Source organism: Phycodurus eques, chromosome 1 (assembly GCF_024500275.1).
Source record: "Phycodurus eques isolate BA_2022a chromosome 1, UOR_Pequ_1.1, whole genome shotgun sequence".
Taxonomy (NCBI): Eukaryota; Metazoa; Chordata; class Actinopteri; order Syngnathiformes; family Syngnathidae; genus Phycodurus; species Phycodurus eques.
Window position 1 is genome coordinate 18,200,945 of NC_084525.1, and position 15,886 is coordinate 18,216,830.

A 15,886-nucleotide genomic window follows, 5' to 3' on the forward strand; every position below is an offset into this window, starting at 1 on the left:
TGTGTGGCCTTAACAGTGGATAATTTAATTGTGCACACAGTTCACTGGGCGTGTTGTAAAAAAAACTGCACATGCAAACATCCAACCATACAAACAATACTAAAATATTCTAAAAAGTTCAATTTATGAGATTTGTATTTTATAATTAACCGACACTTTGCACACTGTGTTATTCACTGTGTAAATACTATTAAGGAGATTTCCCCTGCTAATTATTTGTAAAGAAGAATATCGATTAAAGAGACTGTATTGCATGGTTAGAAAATAAGACATCAACTGCAGCACCCAAGGACAACAGCTCATCTGGCTAAATGAAGATAAACACATCTGGACCCATTAGGAAAAAAGATCTTTAACAAGCCTTGTTTAAGAGTGTCTAAAGGCAAATTAATTCAGAGCTACTCTGCCGGCAGACACTACGTTTTCAAGTAAAGCATGTATATTTATGATTGAATTACTTTCAAAAGGAAGTCCCCAGAGGAGAGTTTTTGAGTGGAAACACTGGTACAGTGCAATTGATTTCACTCTCTATGATATTTCCCACTGGCAGTTTGTCTCGCACAAGCTAGGAGGCGGTTTCTAATCTTCAACACTGTACCCACTAATAAAGACAACAATCAGTGAGACAGTAGGGAAAACAGTTAACAGGCAGATTTGTAATGATAATGGAGCAGACATATAGCAGTATGTTTAACATCGGGCATAAATCATCCTGAGTCAAATCTATACTTCAGTTCGGTTGCTGGAATACAGCAAATTTAACCAAGATAGAAGAGGGAAAAAGCTAAACAACCCCATGTCACGAGGTACAGAAATGTGAATCAAAGGGTGCATTTACACTGCAGGTCTAAGTGCGCAAATCTGATTTAATGCCAATATTCAGTTTTTTACTGAACATTTGAAACAACCTGAATGTGCACTCACCCACAAAGTATGTACACAACTACACATCAGCATCAAGCAGCAACAATATAGATACATTTAAAAAATATATATACAATTATTCAACGTTACATGCCGTTTAGTTGGCCTGACTAACTTACGGCACTGGTTAATACAGGTAACGACAGCATCTTATTTAATTCTATACACTTAGTAGTGAATGTACTAGGATTTCAAGTAGTTTAGATCTACTGTTTTTAATGTTAATTTGTGTTGTGTTTGTGTATATGTCACAGATTGCCGAATTTCACATTGACAGAGTATATCCGATCTTTCTGTATAAGCTGCAGATGCACTGGCCGACATCCAATTCATATTACATTTTAATTCACATTTGGAAGAGGCCTCATTTTATGTCATGTATTTTAGTTTGTCTTTATGCTGCCATGACCCATATTTGTCACTTGAACTATGTAATAATGTAATGCAAAAGTGTATTTGTGCGAGAGAGAGATTTTTTTTTTTTTTTTTTTTAAGTTTGCAGTTTTGGGTCACTACATCTCCTCTACAAATAAGTGGTTTCCAAACTACAAGAAATGTTTACTTAGCAGCCAAGGAAACCGAAAGCTCCATATGTTTTGGCTTAAAGCCACATTTCTGTGTTGAGAGGTACAGTATAATTGCTAAGCGTTGCAGACTTTGACAGCATGGTGAGGCTAACCCTTAAAGCCGCAAACGGTGAATAAGAAGTAGCTCACCAACATAAACATGTGATTCTCATCTTAAGTCCTACACCTGAAAACAATTTACCAATTTCCTCCATGGCCAACAAGCCTTCCTCCGACGCAGGGGAAATTTAAGATCTATGCTGTAACTATGAAGTTGAGTTTACGATTTGTTTAATGGGTATTTTGATGTGAAATACTTTTTGTACACTACTGCTCTCCAACAAGGTACTCACAGCAAATGAAGTAGACAGTTTAATTCATTGTGTGATTTTAGAAATGACAATGAAGAAAAAAAAAAAAATTCCATCCACCTTATTATCGCTACTATTTTATCAGCAGGATTCCACATCAGGGACAATTTTCATAAATAAAAAAAGAATGGCACAGGCAGAAAAGAGTCAAAATTAGGTATCAAGTGAACAGAATGTATCATTTATTTTATGTGGAATAATAAACAAATACAATCGTATTTTTCATTTTAAAAACATATTTCTGCTAATCTAAATGATAGAATAAGTCACTGAAAACTTGAAATGGCACAAAGTGAGCTACTAATCTTTAAACCAATCTGATCCCAGGGAGGCACTTATACTTTTTCCCCTCATTTGAGCTGAAGCAGATGTGTCCACATATGTTTCCCTGTGCTATCCAGATGCTAGCCATGTGCTTAACAAGCTGTGGACATAAAACATTGTCTAAGATTCTCTTCCAAGATACTTTTTTAGAGCCCAGAGATCATAAAGTAAATTACGAGCCATGATATAAAAAAAAAAAAAAAAGTGAGCAACATTTCATGCCTGCACATCACTTTTTAGAACACAGCCACTTCATCAAAACACTTAAAATTCAAAAAAGATTATCAACACTGTCTATAAAAGTCAAGGCAAAGAAACGACAGTCAGGCTTAACATTATGGCCCCATAATGAGATGAACCATACTTTTGTTGAGCAGCTTTAGTTCTGATGATAAACTATAATAAGGTTGTCTATGTATGGCAGTTATGAGCAAGGGCAGCACAGGAAGTTTTAGTGCATAGAAGCCTGGAGAAACCTCTTCGCCCCTCTCCTAATCAATCTGGAGAGTTCAACGGAGCACCTTTACTGGGCTCCTTTTGCAATTTCAAAGTTATTGCCTATTCAGCAATCACCAGTAAGTCATTTCCAGATTACAGGAAAGCCCTTATAGTGTTGTCACTTTGTTTTCTTATACTTGTAAAGATTTTCCTTTCTTAAACAAAAAATATGACTGGATTATAATAACAGAAAAGAAAGTCATTGAGAGTGGCTTTCATTATTAGATATAATTATGGCTTTAAAAACCTAGCATAAAATTACTAATATGTTATGGGGTGTGGGTCCACCCCTGCAATGCTTGCACTACAGTAAGTATAAAAATCTATTTTTGAGAATATTTGTATTTGATTGCAGGAAAACTAGCATGATTCACTGTTGGTAATAACTGAAAAGTGCCAAGATGATGATAATTATTATGACGATGAGGCGACAACTACCTCTGCTGCAGTCAGTTCTTGGGAAAGCTCCTGGATTTTCTGCTGCTGTTGGACCAGGAGCTCCTGGAGGGAAGTCATGGTCTGCTGTAGCTGTCCAACTGATAAAAACAGAGCAACAATGACATGTAATATAGTAAATCTGAACGAAAGACTGTATTGGACGTAGCTACATTTTTGTCTGTCTCACACACACAGTTCCTATTGTGTCACATATCAAAGCTGTCCACCAAGAATTATAATTAAAGGCAATTGTCAGTCGCCATTTGGTAAGAGTCACAGGGTGGCGGGTGGGAAGGGGCTGCACATAGGATGAAGATATTAATCTCTAGTGTCTGAACTTAAATTAAATAACAGTCTCTAACCTTCCATTATCCACCCAGACACTGCCTTCTAATGCATCTTAAATCCTCAAATGATCAACAAAGAAAAAAAACAAGGCTCTCATTTAGGAGGAGGCTGCCAGACAAAATGTCCCTCCTAATCCGAATAAATATTGTTCTTTTTTCCATTGACTTTGAAGATTGAATTAGTTCAAGTGTTGGTGTTGGATGCGGGTGTATGATTTCAAATAACAGCAGGCACAGTTTGTTGCCCCCTGCTTCCAGTCACGCATGTATTACCAAACAATGCATTAAGTTTCCCTGAGCTGATTATATTATAGAAAACCAATAAACATTCATATAAATCATGGGCGTGTAAAGTGTTAAATCAAGCCTAATAGGATTAACATCAACAGTTATTGTGTCGGTCCACTGCTGAGGTTGTCAGGCCAATGCTTAAAAGCCTGATCTGCAGCCGGCTGGACGGGATGCATAACCACGTAAATGTAGACTTGGACAAAAGATTGGAGCCAGTCTCTGAAGTAGAAAACCGGCACTGACAAAATATTTGATCTTTCAAAGGGTCGGGTAGTATTAATATAGGTAAGGTTCTAACATGTTTGAGCTTTCCAAGCTAGCAGACTCCAATAAAATACAAGTTTGAACATGATGGCTGGTGTCAAAAACCCAAGCATTTAAAGCTGATTAGTCAGTTTCTGAATGTGACCAAACTCTCTGAGGGTAGTAATAAAAGTAAATGCGACAGCCCTCTTTAAAACATTACGAAGGGAGTGTGTGCTTGTTAATACAAGGGTTGCCCGATTGGTTTCTAACGAGACTCCACAATGACTTCTCCATATGAGTAAGTCAGTCCACCAGCCAGTGTTGCTGCGACTTCTAAATTACCATTGGCCCAGTTTTTAAACAACTGCTGCCAAACTGTCCACAATCCAACCTTTGACTCCTTTGTACCGAGAAAAATGCGTAACTTCTTATCCCCAGTCATCACAGACATGATAGCCAAGAATAATGAAGTCAATGACTTTGGCAAAGCATGAATCAGAAGGCAGCTGTAGCTTTGGACGTTTGTGTGTGTGCGCACCACAGAAAGATGAGACACGATGTTATGTGAGGCTTGCAGCTGCTGTTTGGAGAGTTCATATTGTCCATTCAGTAAATTATTCAGTAAATACCTCAATATAATGTACACTACATATGTCCAGGCCTGTATATCGTAATGGCCAGCTGGTCACCAATATGGTGCACAAAGACAGTGCCCAAACAGCCTCACAATTCCATTACAGCCTGGGTGCACTGAAGTTGTTCCAAGATCCATTCATTCATTGTTTATGTGAAGTTGCAGGCAAATCATAATGGGCGTCAAGGCCCCTACTATCAAGCTGGTGCTGGCGAGAGAGAATAATGTAGTCCACTGCTCAACTGGATTCATCACCTTGTTGCACTTGGTACTAGAGAAACATGAAAAAAAGTGGGTCCAAGCAGTTGGCAGCAGTGAGACGCCTGGTCGCTATTATTCAGTGCAACGAGAGGTAGAGGCAGACAATGGGAAGGCAGTGTGAGTAGTGTACAGTAATTGCAACCCCCAACCCCAATTGTTTACTACAACAGTCATTAACTCCAATAGCCGCTTGGCTACTAAAAGTCGGAGCAAATTAGTTCCAACACTGGCTGTGGGAAAGAACAGTTGGTTTTTGTTACCCAACTGGAATCTTAAATACTGACTGCATAAATGGATCAAAATGGATAAGTAGAGCAAGACCAAAAAGGTGAAAGAAGAGTAAAACACCATCGACTTACAACTGACAAGTTTACAAACACTGATTTCTAAGTTACAGTAATATTTCTAATTGTACGTTCACTGTACGGACAAACTTATGCCAGCAACAGTACCAGCTCTAAACACCTTTACTCACCTCGGAAATTGCAAAAACCATGCAACATTGAACGACATGCAGAAAAAAACACTGAATTTCTTTTAATACTTTGTTGTTATTATTAGCGCTTACTTCTTCCACTCCCGGCGTCACGTATTTTAATATATATATATATATATATATATATATATATAATTAGCCCTTTCTAAAGCTCACAAGAAAGTCAAAAGCCCTGACAAGTTTTGCGGTTGCGGCAGTATCCGCTAAGCTCTTACTGGCATGGCTGCACCCCTGTCGCCCTCCCCTCTACACTGCCTGAGCTGCAGTGCGGGTGGGTCATCTGGCGATGGCCCGGCGAATCGGTGGGAGGATCACAGTTTGGCGTGCTCACCTGTGCCCAGGCCCAAAGACCTTGCTGTTCGCGCCTTGTTGCATATCCTAAAATGTTACAACGATGTGGCAAAGACCATCCATATCATATCGTCTCGATATTGTCTGACAGAGGTGGAACCAAGTCATTCCTTTGCAAGTCACAAGTAAAGGCTTCTTTATACTCATGCGGATGGCGACCGCGCTGACGTCACTGCGGCTGTCCCGCGCGTAGTTTGCCTTTATACTTGAGCGCAACCCACGCGCAGTTTTGAAAATGTACTGCAGTTCACCTCCAAGTCGGGGGTGTCGCTTCCTCTGCAATTTTTGGCCATTTCCGGTAGCCGTTTTTACTTTCCTTTCAGTAAAAAGGAACAAAGCAACAACAATGGAACAGTGTCTGCTCGAACAAATGTACCTAGATGACCAGATGATACGTTTAATTATGCTGCAAAAACGATCGAGAAGGCAGTGGCGTAGATGGTATGTAGAACCTAGGGGCACACTGAGTAAGTCATTACAGCATGTGACGAAAACTGACCAATCACGAGAGATGATCTCCGCGGTGTTCGACGCGCAGCAACAATTTTGCCCGTGTGCGGTCACGTGACGCAATGTGGGCATTGTCGGCCGCGCGAGCGCGGGTGTATAAAGAGGTCAAGTCTTTCCCCTCAAGTCCGAAGTCGAGACAGGCAAATCTCAAGTCAAGTCGCAAGTCGTACAGCTTGAATTGAGTCCTTTTCGTGTCATTTTAACAACAATAAAATATGCTCATATCGATTTATATTAATTAATATGTATATATTTAATATTTATTTATCCAAACAAATTTGATAAACAAGTGCATTGAACGCGGCACGGTGAACGACTGGTTAGAGCGTCAGCCTCACAGTTCTGAGGACCCGGGTTCAATGCCGGGCCCCACCTGTGTGGAGTTCGCATGTTCTCCCCGTGCCTGCGTGGGTTTTCTCCGGGCACTCCGGTTTCCTCCCACATCCCAAAAACATGCATTAATTGGAGACTCTAAATTGCCCGTAGGTGTGACTGTAAGTGCGAATGGTTGTTTGTTTGTTTGTGCCCTGCGATTGGCTGGCAACCAGTTCAGGGTGTACCCCGCCTCCTGCCTGATGATAGCTGGGATAGGCTCCAGCACGCCCGTGACCCTAGTGAGGAGAAGCGGCTCAGAAAATGGATGGATGGAAGTGCATTGAACCTTTATGGGTGTTTATTTGATTACAGGCCTTTTTGTGTCCTTGAAAATATATTTAAATAGATTTTTTCAATCACCGAGCAGTGGACGTGCCTAATAAGTGTTGTCTAAAATTTCATGTCAATATTAGTATATTTTGACATTTTTTGAGCGGTTTTATGGTGGTATTTTACAGTTTTCACCCTGTCCATAGCACAGGGTTTGGATATACAAAGCGCTACTAAAGAAATGCTAAAAAGGTGTAACTTTTACCATAAATTCCTTAAAACATAATAAAATTAATGATTTCTCATCATTTATACAAAACATTTCAAATTCTGTCTTTTATTTTTACTAAAATATGTCTGTCCCTTAAAGTTCCACATTGACCATTTTCAGATCAATGAAGTTTATTTAAAATCTGATTCTTTAATTCCCTGTGTCATTTTGTCTTGTCACTCAAGCACATGCTAGGGCAGACAGAAGTCAGACATTTTGATAATCAGAATCATCTTTATTTGCCAAGTATGTCCAAAAAACACAAGGAATTTGTCTCCGGTAGATGGAGCCGCTCTCGTACGACAACAGACAGTCAATTGACAGAGAACACTTTTGAGACATAAAGACATTGACAAAAAAAACAGTCACTGAGCAATAAAGGGTTAATAGTTTTCTGGTAATGCCGGTACATTTTTTTTTTTTTTTTGAAATTGTGCAAAAGATGCAGAGCACTTAGAGCAGTTCGAATGACTAATATAGCAATAGTCCGGTGCAATGACCATTATGCAACTGGAAGAGTAATTTTTTTCATTTGTTCCCTTAAGTATTATTATTGCATGTCATTACCAAACGACTTGTAGTGCTAATATGTTTAAAGATTTTCGTGTAAAAACTGGATATATAAAAATGTTGTCCTAGCTAAAAGAAAAATTTAAGCTAACTCTACCAGCATAGCACAGTTAGCTAAAAACTTTGAAATGTCATTACCGTCACGTCATTACCATCATAAGATTTATCAATTTTTAATCAATATGCCATTTCTCTACGGTATCTGACAAAAAGACCAAATTATTTATTATTTTTTTTTTTTTTTAAAATCTTTAATAAATATATATGGACATGAACAGATTATGACTCACAGAAAGATTACTTAAGGTAAGGTAGGTATATATAGTTTTTATGACACTTTTGGGAAAAACGAAAATCAAAAGTACCCAAATAAACACCCTTATAAGAAAACTAGGGGGCTGATCAAAATTTTTGCACCTTCAAGGCCAACTGTCAAGGAGAAGGGGGGAGGGGGGGGTTAGTTTATTGCCCCTTCAAAACCAATCGGTAGTGCGTTTTTCACTTATTCCATGAAAATGATATGCTATGACTTAATTTTTCGCACTTTACTTCTAAAATGACAAACAGACCTGTCACAAATAAGAATTTGCATTCAGTAGTGCTGCAATTATTAATCAAGTATTCTACTGATAATCAACAGTATTTTTCTTAAAACTCAGATGTGCAACTACAGTAGCAGGACATGAAGAATCATAAATGTAGTTTAATGTCAAATAGATTGTAACTGTGTGCTGATGGATCGGTAAATTAAGTGAATGAAAAAAGAAATAGACTGACTCTTGAGAACACTACACTGACTAAACCAAACTGTAATGAACAGGAAGCCCAGACAGCACACGGCCCGACCCATAACTATTTGCGTGATCTAGCTGCTGATCCTAACAAAAACAAGCATACGTGACGCGATTCCCACAATGCAATGTGGATTTTTTTATTTTTGCAATGTCTTTATTGCTACGTTAATTGTCGTTGTCGTTTCTGTGTATGTTACCAGTGGTTCTTGAAATGTATACCTTATTTAACTGTCACATTTATTGCTGATTTATGTTGCATTTCGCCCACACCCCCGCCATGAAACTATTACTTGAGGTAGTGTGTGAAATAATGACCTCTTGGTCAATTCCTTTACAGGTGCGACTATCAGAGTGTTAACTGTCTAAAGACAGAAATTAAATATAGCAATAATAGCATGGTACATCTTGACCTGCTAAATAACCAGTAAGATTTGCAGCAGTACGTTGTCACTTTTTACATTTTGCTGTCGTATCACAGTAAGTGACACATTGAGCTGTAGAAAGAGAAGCTATGACTTTTGGTTTCTCAATGCTTTGGTCGAAATAGCAAGTCTTTTCAAGTCCAACTGAAGTCACGAGTCATTGCTGTTCAAGTTCAAGTCGAGTTGTAAGTCTTGAACATATCGTGAAGTCCAGTCTAAAGTCATCAAATTCATAACTCAACTCCAAGTCATGTGACTCAGGTCCACACCTTGGTTGTCTGATCATGTTCTAAAAATAGTACCTCTCAGTACCTGGTTCTACCAATGGAAATTCATCAAAAGGAATTAGAGTCCTGGCAAGATGAATAAGGTAAACATCAGTGGAAAAAGTCATTGACTCCAAGCTTTGTCAAAGGGCCCGTGTTATTTACTCCATCCTGGATTTTTAATTATATTAACGAAGAGCAAGGGACACATCTCTCTAGTTGTCTGACAGCTACCTTGAGATTCCTCACCTGTCCAACATGGGAGCCGCACCTGTCACTGTGTACTTCATCACCCACAAGGGCCAATGCTGAGACCAGACGCCACACAGTGCCATGCCGCATGCACATCCAACCAACACGCACACAAGCAACACACCAAATTAAAATGAACTTTCTCGCCACCTACAGGGCAGAACCTGGCTGTTGAAGATGACAGTGAAGCACTGGATAGGGTTGGTGTAGCGATTGGAGAGGGATGGAGATTGGGGGAAGAGAACGGGTGGGTCGGGGGAGGGGAAAGAAAAGTTGTCATTTCCCGACTCCTCATTAATATTCCGAGGTTAAGAGCTTTTCAGCGAAACGTAATTAATTGAGCTTGAGCCTGACAGTAAACAAGCAATTTCAAATTAAAGCGAAATGACAGCAGCATCATTTGTTAAAAATGCGCAGGGCCTCCCAATTTTGGCAACAGATAAATGAGGGAAAATGTTAAGGAGGAAAAAACTGATGAAGATATTAATCTTCACCTGTCTGTGTCAGCGTGCCACTCATTGCTGCGATGTTGCTCTCCATCTTCTGCAGATGCTTCTTGTCCTCTCGGCTGTCCATAATGAGGGGAAGGATGTATTTCTGCAATTAAAAGCGTGGCACAATATTAGACTTCTCTCTGGTGGGAAGTGGAAGAAAGATGAGGAGGCAACAAGGCCACCAAGACGTGGCAGTGGAGGGTCAAAGACATTGTTTTATTAGACGAGTGCATCATTGTGTAAACTGTGGCTGATTAAGTGCACATTTCCGTGTCCAAGCAAGTGATTCAAGTATCAAGTGTTGAAGCCATTAGTAGATTAGAAAATAGCTTCACAGCTGTTCTTAGATTACATGAATTTAAAGCTGAACATATCAAGATGGTTCCACATTCAACTTGGAGGATTTGATTTGAATATTGTCAATTATTTGAGATTTAGATTCATTCCAATTTCACTTACGGTACATTTATTGGTTTTCTAACAAGTCAGGGTAAATGAGAAAAAAAATTGGCCAAATGGATAATGACAATAACTATAAGCTAGGCCCAGTAAACATAATACCTGCCGAGGCAAGAGCAGTCCAAGGAAACTCATGACAATTAACACTATAAATAGTTAATCCAAAACAATACGAATGTATACTTGTGATAAATAAAAAAGTGTTAATTACCTGAAACAGCTCACGAAATGAAACTGTATTAAAGAATGTGGAGGACTACCTCCTTCAGAGTCACCTGGGAGCCAATGTTTCGTCTTGCTCATGTGACGCCAGGCCATACTAGCACAAGTAATAAACACTTTTTGGAGAAAAAAAATAATGAGTGTCAATGCATGGTAATTAATAAGTGGGTCGCTGTGACTGAGGTGTTCACAAGGTGCACAATAACAAAGTACTGGGCAGAAGCCAGGACATATGGTGAGACTAGCGTTATGCTCTTGTGACATGACAGCAACCTGTGCCGTCCCACTAGGGGATCCCAACACTCTGGTGACCGGGGTCTGATGAACCCTGCGTTAGGGAAACTGAACTGCTACACTGTGTATTTTTTGCAAAGTAACATCTGTTGAGAAAGAAAATTACTTGGTGATCTGAAAACTGTGTAAATAAAGCTTAAATAAAAAGACCTACTACACAAAGGTTGTCTGGCTGTGTCGTGTACTCTTGCGCACTCAAAATGGAATGCGACGTGTCATCGAGCACAAGATCGAGTGCTAAAGCTTCTGTCTGCCTCCAAAATGAGCGTAATGGCTTCCACATGCCACTCAGACTGCTACTACAGTAACAACCACTGTCGGATTAATCGCACTGAGGACAAGAGGCCCCATAAGCTCATGTTCAAGGGCCGTTAAGCTTGATACAAACCAGGATGATTATTTTTAGATGGTTGGATTTATAAAAAAAAAAAAAAAAAAAAAGGTTTGAGTCAAGTTAGCCACAATACATTTTAAAGAGAAAAACAAAACTGAGAGGAAAGAAGGGGGAGTAGAAGTAAAAGGGGGGGAAAATGGTGTCGAACTGAGCTTCTGCTTTGATTGCTTTAATAAGTAGACCATAACAAAGTTACATGCTGCAGAGACGACTGCTATTCTAACACTATCTAACACTATAATTCTTTAAACTGTTGCGCTGGCCACCAATTTAAATGTAATATCATGGAGAGGCAGTACCAACGGATCTGTATATGTAAAACACATTATCTAACCGAACAGAGAAAAGAAGAGAAAAAAAAAAAAAAAAAACTGTGAATGTTGGAGAACAGGCCTACTGCACCTTGTAAAGATGATGACAGCTGTAGGCAATGCCCACCATCATGATGGCGAAGGCACCATAGTTTCTCCATCTGTAGCCTTTTGGACCTTGAGAACAGGATAAAATACTTCATGTCAATTAAAAAAAAAAAATTGGGGGATTTGAACCTACAAAGGCGGCACTGTGGTCGACAGGTTAGCACATCTGCCTCGCAGTTCTAAGGACCTGGGTTCAAATCCGGCCCTACCTGTGTGGAGTTTGCATGTTCTCCCCTTGCCTACCTGTTTTTTCTCCGGGTACTCTGGTTTCCGCCCACTTCCCAAAAACATGCATGGCAGGTTAATTGAAGACTAACTTGCCCATAGGTGTGAATGTGAGTGCAAATGGTATTTTGTATGAGCCCTGCGATTGGCTGGCGACCAGTTCAGGGTGTACACCGCCTCTTGCCTGAAGATAGCTGGAATAGGCTCCAGCACGCCCGCAACCCTAGTGAGGATAAGCGGTTCAGAAAATGAATGAATAAATGAAAACAGGAGTGTAATTAACTATTTTGAACTGTGAGGCAGATGTGCTAACCAGTCGACCATCGTGTCGCCTAAGTTGTGTGTAATGATGTGAAATGACACAGGGGGAAAAGTATTGAACACGCCAACTGGTATTTATTTAATACTTTATACAAAAGCCTTTGTTTGCATGGACAGCTTCAAGACGCCTCCTGTAAGGAGAAACTAGTCGCATGCATTACTCTGTGATTTTGGCCCATTCCTCCACACAAGCAGTCTTCAAATCTTGAAGCTTCCGTGGGCTTCTTTTATGGACCTTGAGTTTCAGTTCTTTCCATAGATTTTCGATTTGATTCAAGTCGGGTGATTGTCTGGGCCATTCTAGCAGCTTTATTTATTTTTTCTTTGAAACCAATTGAGAGTTTCTTTGACTGTACTGCATGTTTTGGATCATTATCCTCCTGAAATGTCCCCTCTCATTTCACTTTCTTCCTCTTAGATGGCAGCAGATCTTTGTGAAGAATGTCTCAGTACATTTGCCCATTGATCCTACATTCAATAATGTGAAGTTTACTAGTACCATTTGCTGAAAAGCAGCCCCACACCATCATGTTCCCACCTCCGAACTTCACTGTTGGTATGGTGTTTTTAGGGTGATGTGCAGTGCCATTTCTTCTCCAAACGTGGTGTGAATTATGGCATCCATACAGTTCAATTTTGCTCTCATCCGACCAGACCATATTCTCCCAGTATTTAACAGACTTGTCCAAATGTTGTTCAGCAAACTGTAAACGAGCTTTGACATGTTTTTTTTCAGCAATGAGGTCTTGTGTGGTGAGCGTGCATACAGGCCATGGCGCCGGAGTACATTACTCACTGTTTTCCTTGTGACAACAGTACCTGCTAATTCCAGGTCTTTTTGAAGCTCTCCACAGGTGGTCCTTAGTTCTTTGACAACTCTTCTGATTATTCTTTGCACTCCTCTGTCAGAAATCTTGCGAGGATGACCTGATCGAGGCAAATTTATGGTGGCATGATTGGCTTTCCACTTACGTATTATGGCCCCAACCGTACTCACTGAAACATTCAGAAGCTTCGATATGCGCCTGTAACCAATGCCATTATGTTTTGCAACAAAAAGTTTGCAATGGTCTTGAGACAGCTCTCTGCTCTTACCTATCATAAGATGTGTCTTGACTCACACCTTGGCAATAAGACCTTTCTGGAGGCCATCAATTAGGACTGAACCAGCTGATATTCATTTGCACTGACAATGGGCTGGATTGCTGTTTGATTATTGATAGATTGTAGGTGTTGTCTTGGCTTTCCATGCCTTTTTGCACCTGCATTCATGTTTTCAATACTTTTTCCCTGTGTCATTTCACATTTTTACACAACTTAATTCTTGCGCTTATTTGTTCTACTTTCTTTGTATGTATGGATGACTTGGGTTGTTCCCAAGATCTGGTGAAATTTTCAGGTTAATAGCACCTTTGAAAGTATATTTAGTGAGAACAATGTTGACGTTTTAAATACTTATTTCAGCCGCTGTATTTCCATTCACTTCAAACAGACCGATTTACTAAAGGTTTGCACGTGCAAAAACATAACTTAAGTAAAATGTAATAATAATTATGTATTAGGAATTTACAGATGTCTCAGAAGAGTAGAGCAACATTGTATCAAGAATAATTAGATATAGTCTAGGATTTGGTGTTAATATTTTAGGCTTCAAATACCATCGTGAATTAGATGTTAAAGGAGGGGGCTACTCCAGTTTGCATGTGTTTTGCATGATGCTGAATGGTACTATACAACTGTACGCAACCTGTAAAGCATCCAAGGTCAAGTAAAGCAACGCAGTACCACCAAAGAGTGTTTGCAGTAGTGAATAATACGTGAGTTCTATAAGTATGCAAGGCATCTCCATTCATTTGAGTAGCACAGCAAAGTAACTCAAATATTTAAATCAAATCAGATTTCCTTTCGCCCAAGAACCCCCCTACCCCCACCATACATGGAATATAGTTACTCTGAATTGCAAACAAAAGGGTCACATTGTCTAAAAAGTGTTACACACCCTTGCCAGGTTTTTGTGATATAAAAAATTAGACCAAGATAAATCCAAAGCATCAGAGGGATCGCACTGTCCAAAGGTATCAGTCAGAGAAGGGTACAAAAAAATATACAAGGCATTAACTATACCAAGAAACAGTGAAGACAGTCATCATTAAGTAGAGAAACTATGGCACAACAGTGACATTTACCAACAACTGGATGTCCAATATACAAGCCTGACTACATTTTGAAAAAAACATACTTGAAATCCCTCTAGAGCACGTGGGAAAATTTGTTCTGGTCCAATGAAACAAAGTTAGAACTTTATGTCCATATTTTGAAAAGGTATGTTTGCCGCAAACAACACTGCTCATCACCAATAGAACACTATACCTGCAATACAGTGAAGTATGAGTGGCAGCGTCACGATTAGGTGCCGCTTATCTTCAGCTGGAATTGGGGCCTTAGTCAAGGTGGAGGGAATTATAAATGGTTCTAAATCATAGCCAGTTTAAGCACAAAGCCTTCAAGCTTCAGCTAGACAGCTGAATATGAAATTCATCTTTACCATGACAATGACCCAAAGCACCTTGGCGATCCGATCCCAAGCTACAGAAGCTGGCTCTAGAGATGTCTCTGGCAGGAAAGTAGCCCGAGCTGGTGTGTGAGGTCGAGAAGTTCCGACTAGACATAGTTGGGCTTGCCTCCACACACAGCTGGGTCTCTGGTACCAGTCCTATCTACAGGGGTTGGACTCTGTTCCACTCTGGAGTTGCCCACAGTGAGAAGCGCTGAGCAGGTGTGAACATACTGATTACCCTCCGGCTCGGTGCCTGTATGTTGGGGTTCACCCGAGTGGACGAGAGGGTAGCCTCCCTCCGCCTTCCGCTGGGGGGGGACAGGTCCTGACTGTTGTTTGTGCCCATGTACCAAACAGCAGTTCAGAGCACCCACCCTTTTTTGATTCCTTGGAGAGGGTGCTGGAGACAGCTCCCGCTGGGGACTCCTTTGTATTGTTGGGGGACTTCAATGCTCACGTGGACAATAACAGTGAGACCTGGAGGGCATGATTGGGAGGAATGCACCCCCCGATTAGAACCGAGGTGGTTAAAAAGCTCCTCGGTGGCAAGGCCCTGGGGGTAGATGAGATTCACCCGGAGTTCCTAAAGGCTCTGGATGTTGTGGGGCTGTCCTGGTTGACACTCCTCTGCAACATCATGTGGACATCGGGGACAGTGCCTCTGGATTGGCAGACTCGGGTGGTGGTCCCCCTTTTAAGAAGGGGGACCTCCTGTGTGTTCCAACTCCAGGGAATCACACTCCTCAGCCTCCCTGGTAAGGCCTATTCAGCGGTGCCGGAGAGGAGGGTCCGTTGGGAAGTGAAATCTCAGATTCAGGAGGAGCAGTGTGCTTTTCGTCCTGGCCGTGAACAGGTGACCAGCTATACACCCTCGGCAGGGTCCTCGAGGGTGCATGGGAGTTCGCCCAACCAGTCTAAATGCGTTTTATGGACTTGGAGAAGGCGTTCAACTGTGTTCCTCGGGGAGCCCTGTGGAGGGTACAAAGGAGAATGGGGTACCGAACCCCTGATATGGGCTGTTTGG

General features: G+C 40.7%; 1 protein-coding gene across 1 annotated transcript in view; it reads right to left on the reverse strand.

The window, feature by feature from the left end:
* pex14 (peroxisomal biogenesis factor 14) overlaps positions 1-15,886 on the reverse strand; it is a 94,111-nt gene that overhangs the window by 16,889 nt on the left and 61,336 nt on the right. The window contains exons 5-7 of the mRNA XM_061681492.1: positions 11,743-11,828; positions 9,972-10,074; positions 3,122-3,219 (exon numbers count right to left, since the gene is read on the reverse strand). Of these exons, the coding sequence (XP_061537476.1) occupies positions 3,122-3,219; positions 9,972-10,074; positions 11,743-11,828 (287 nt within the window). The remainder of the gene's footprint in view (positions 1-3,121; positions 3,220-9,971; positions 10,075-11,742; positions 11,829-15,886) is intronic.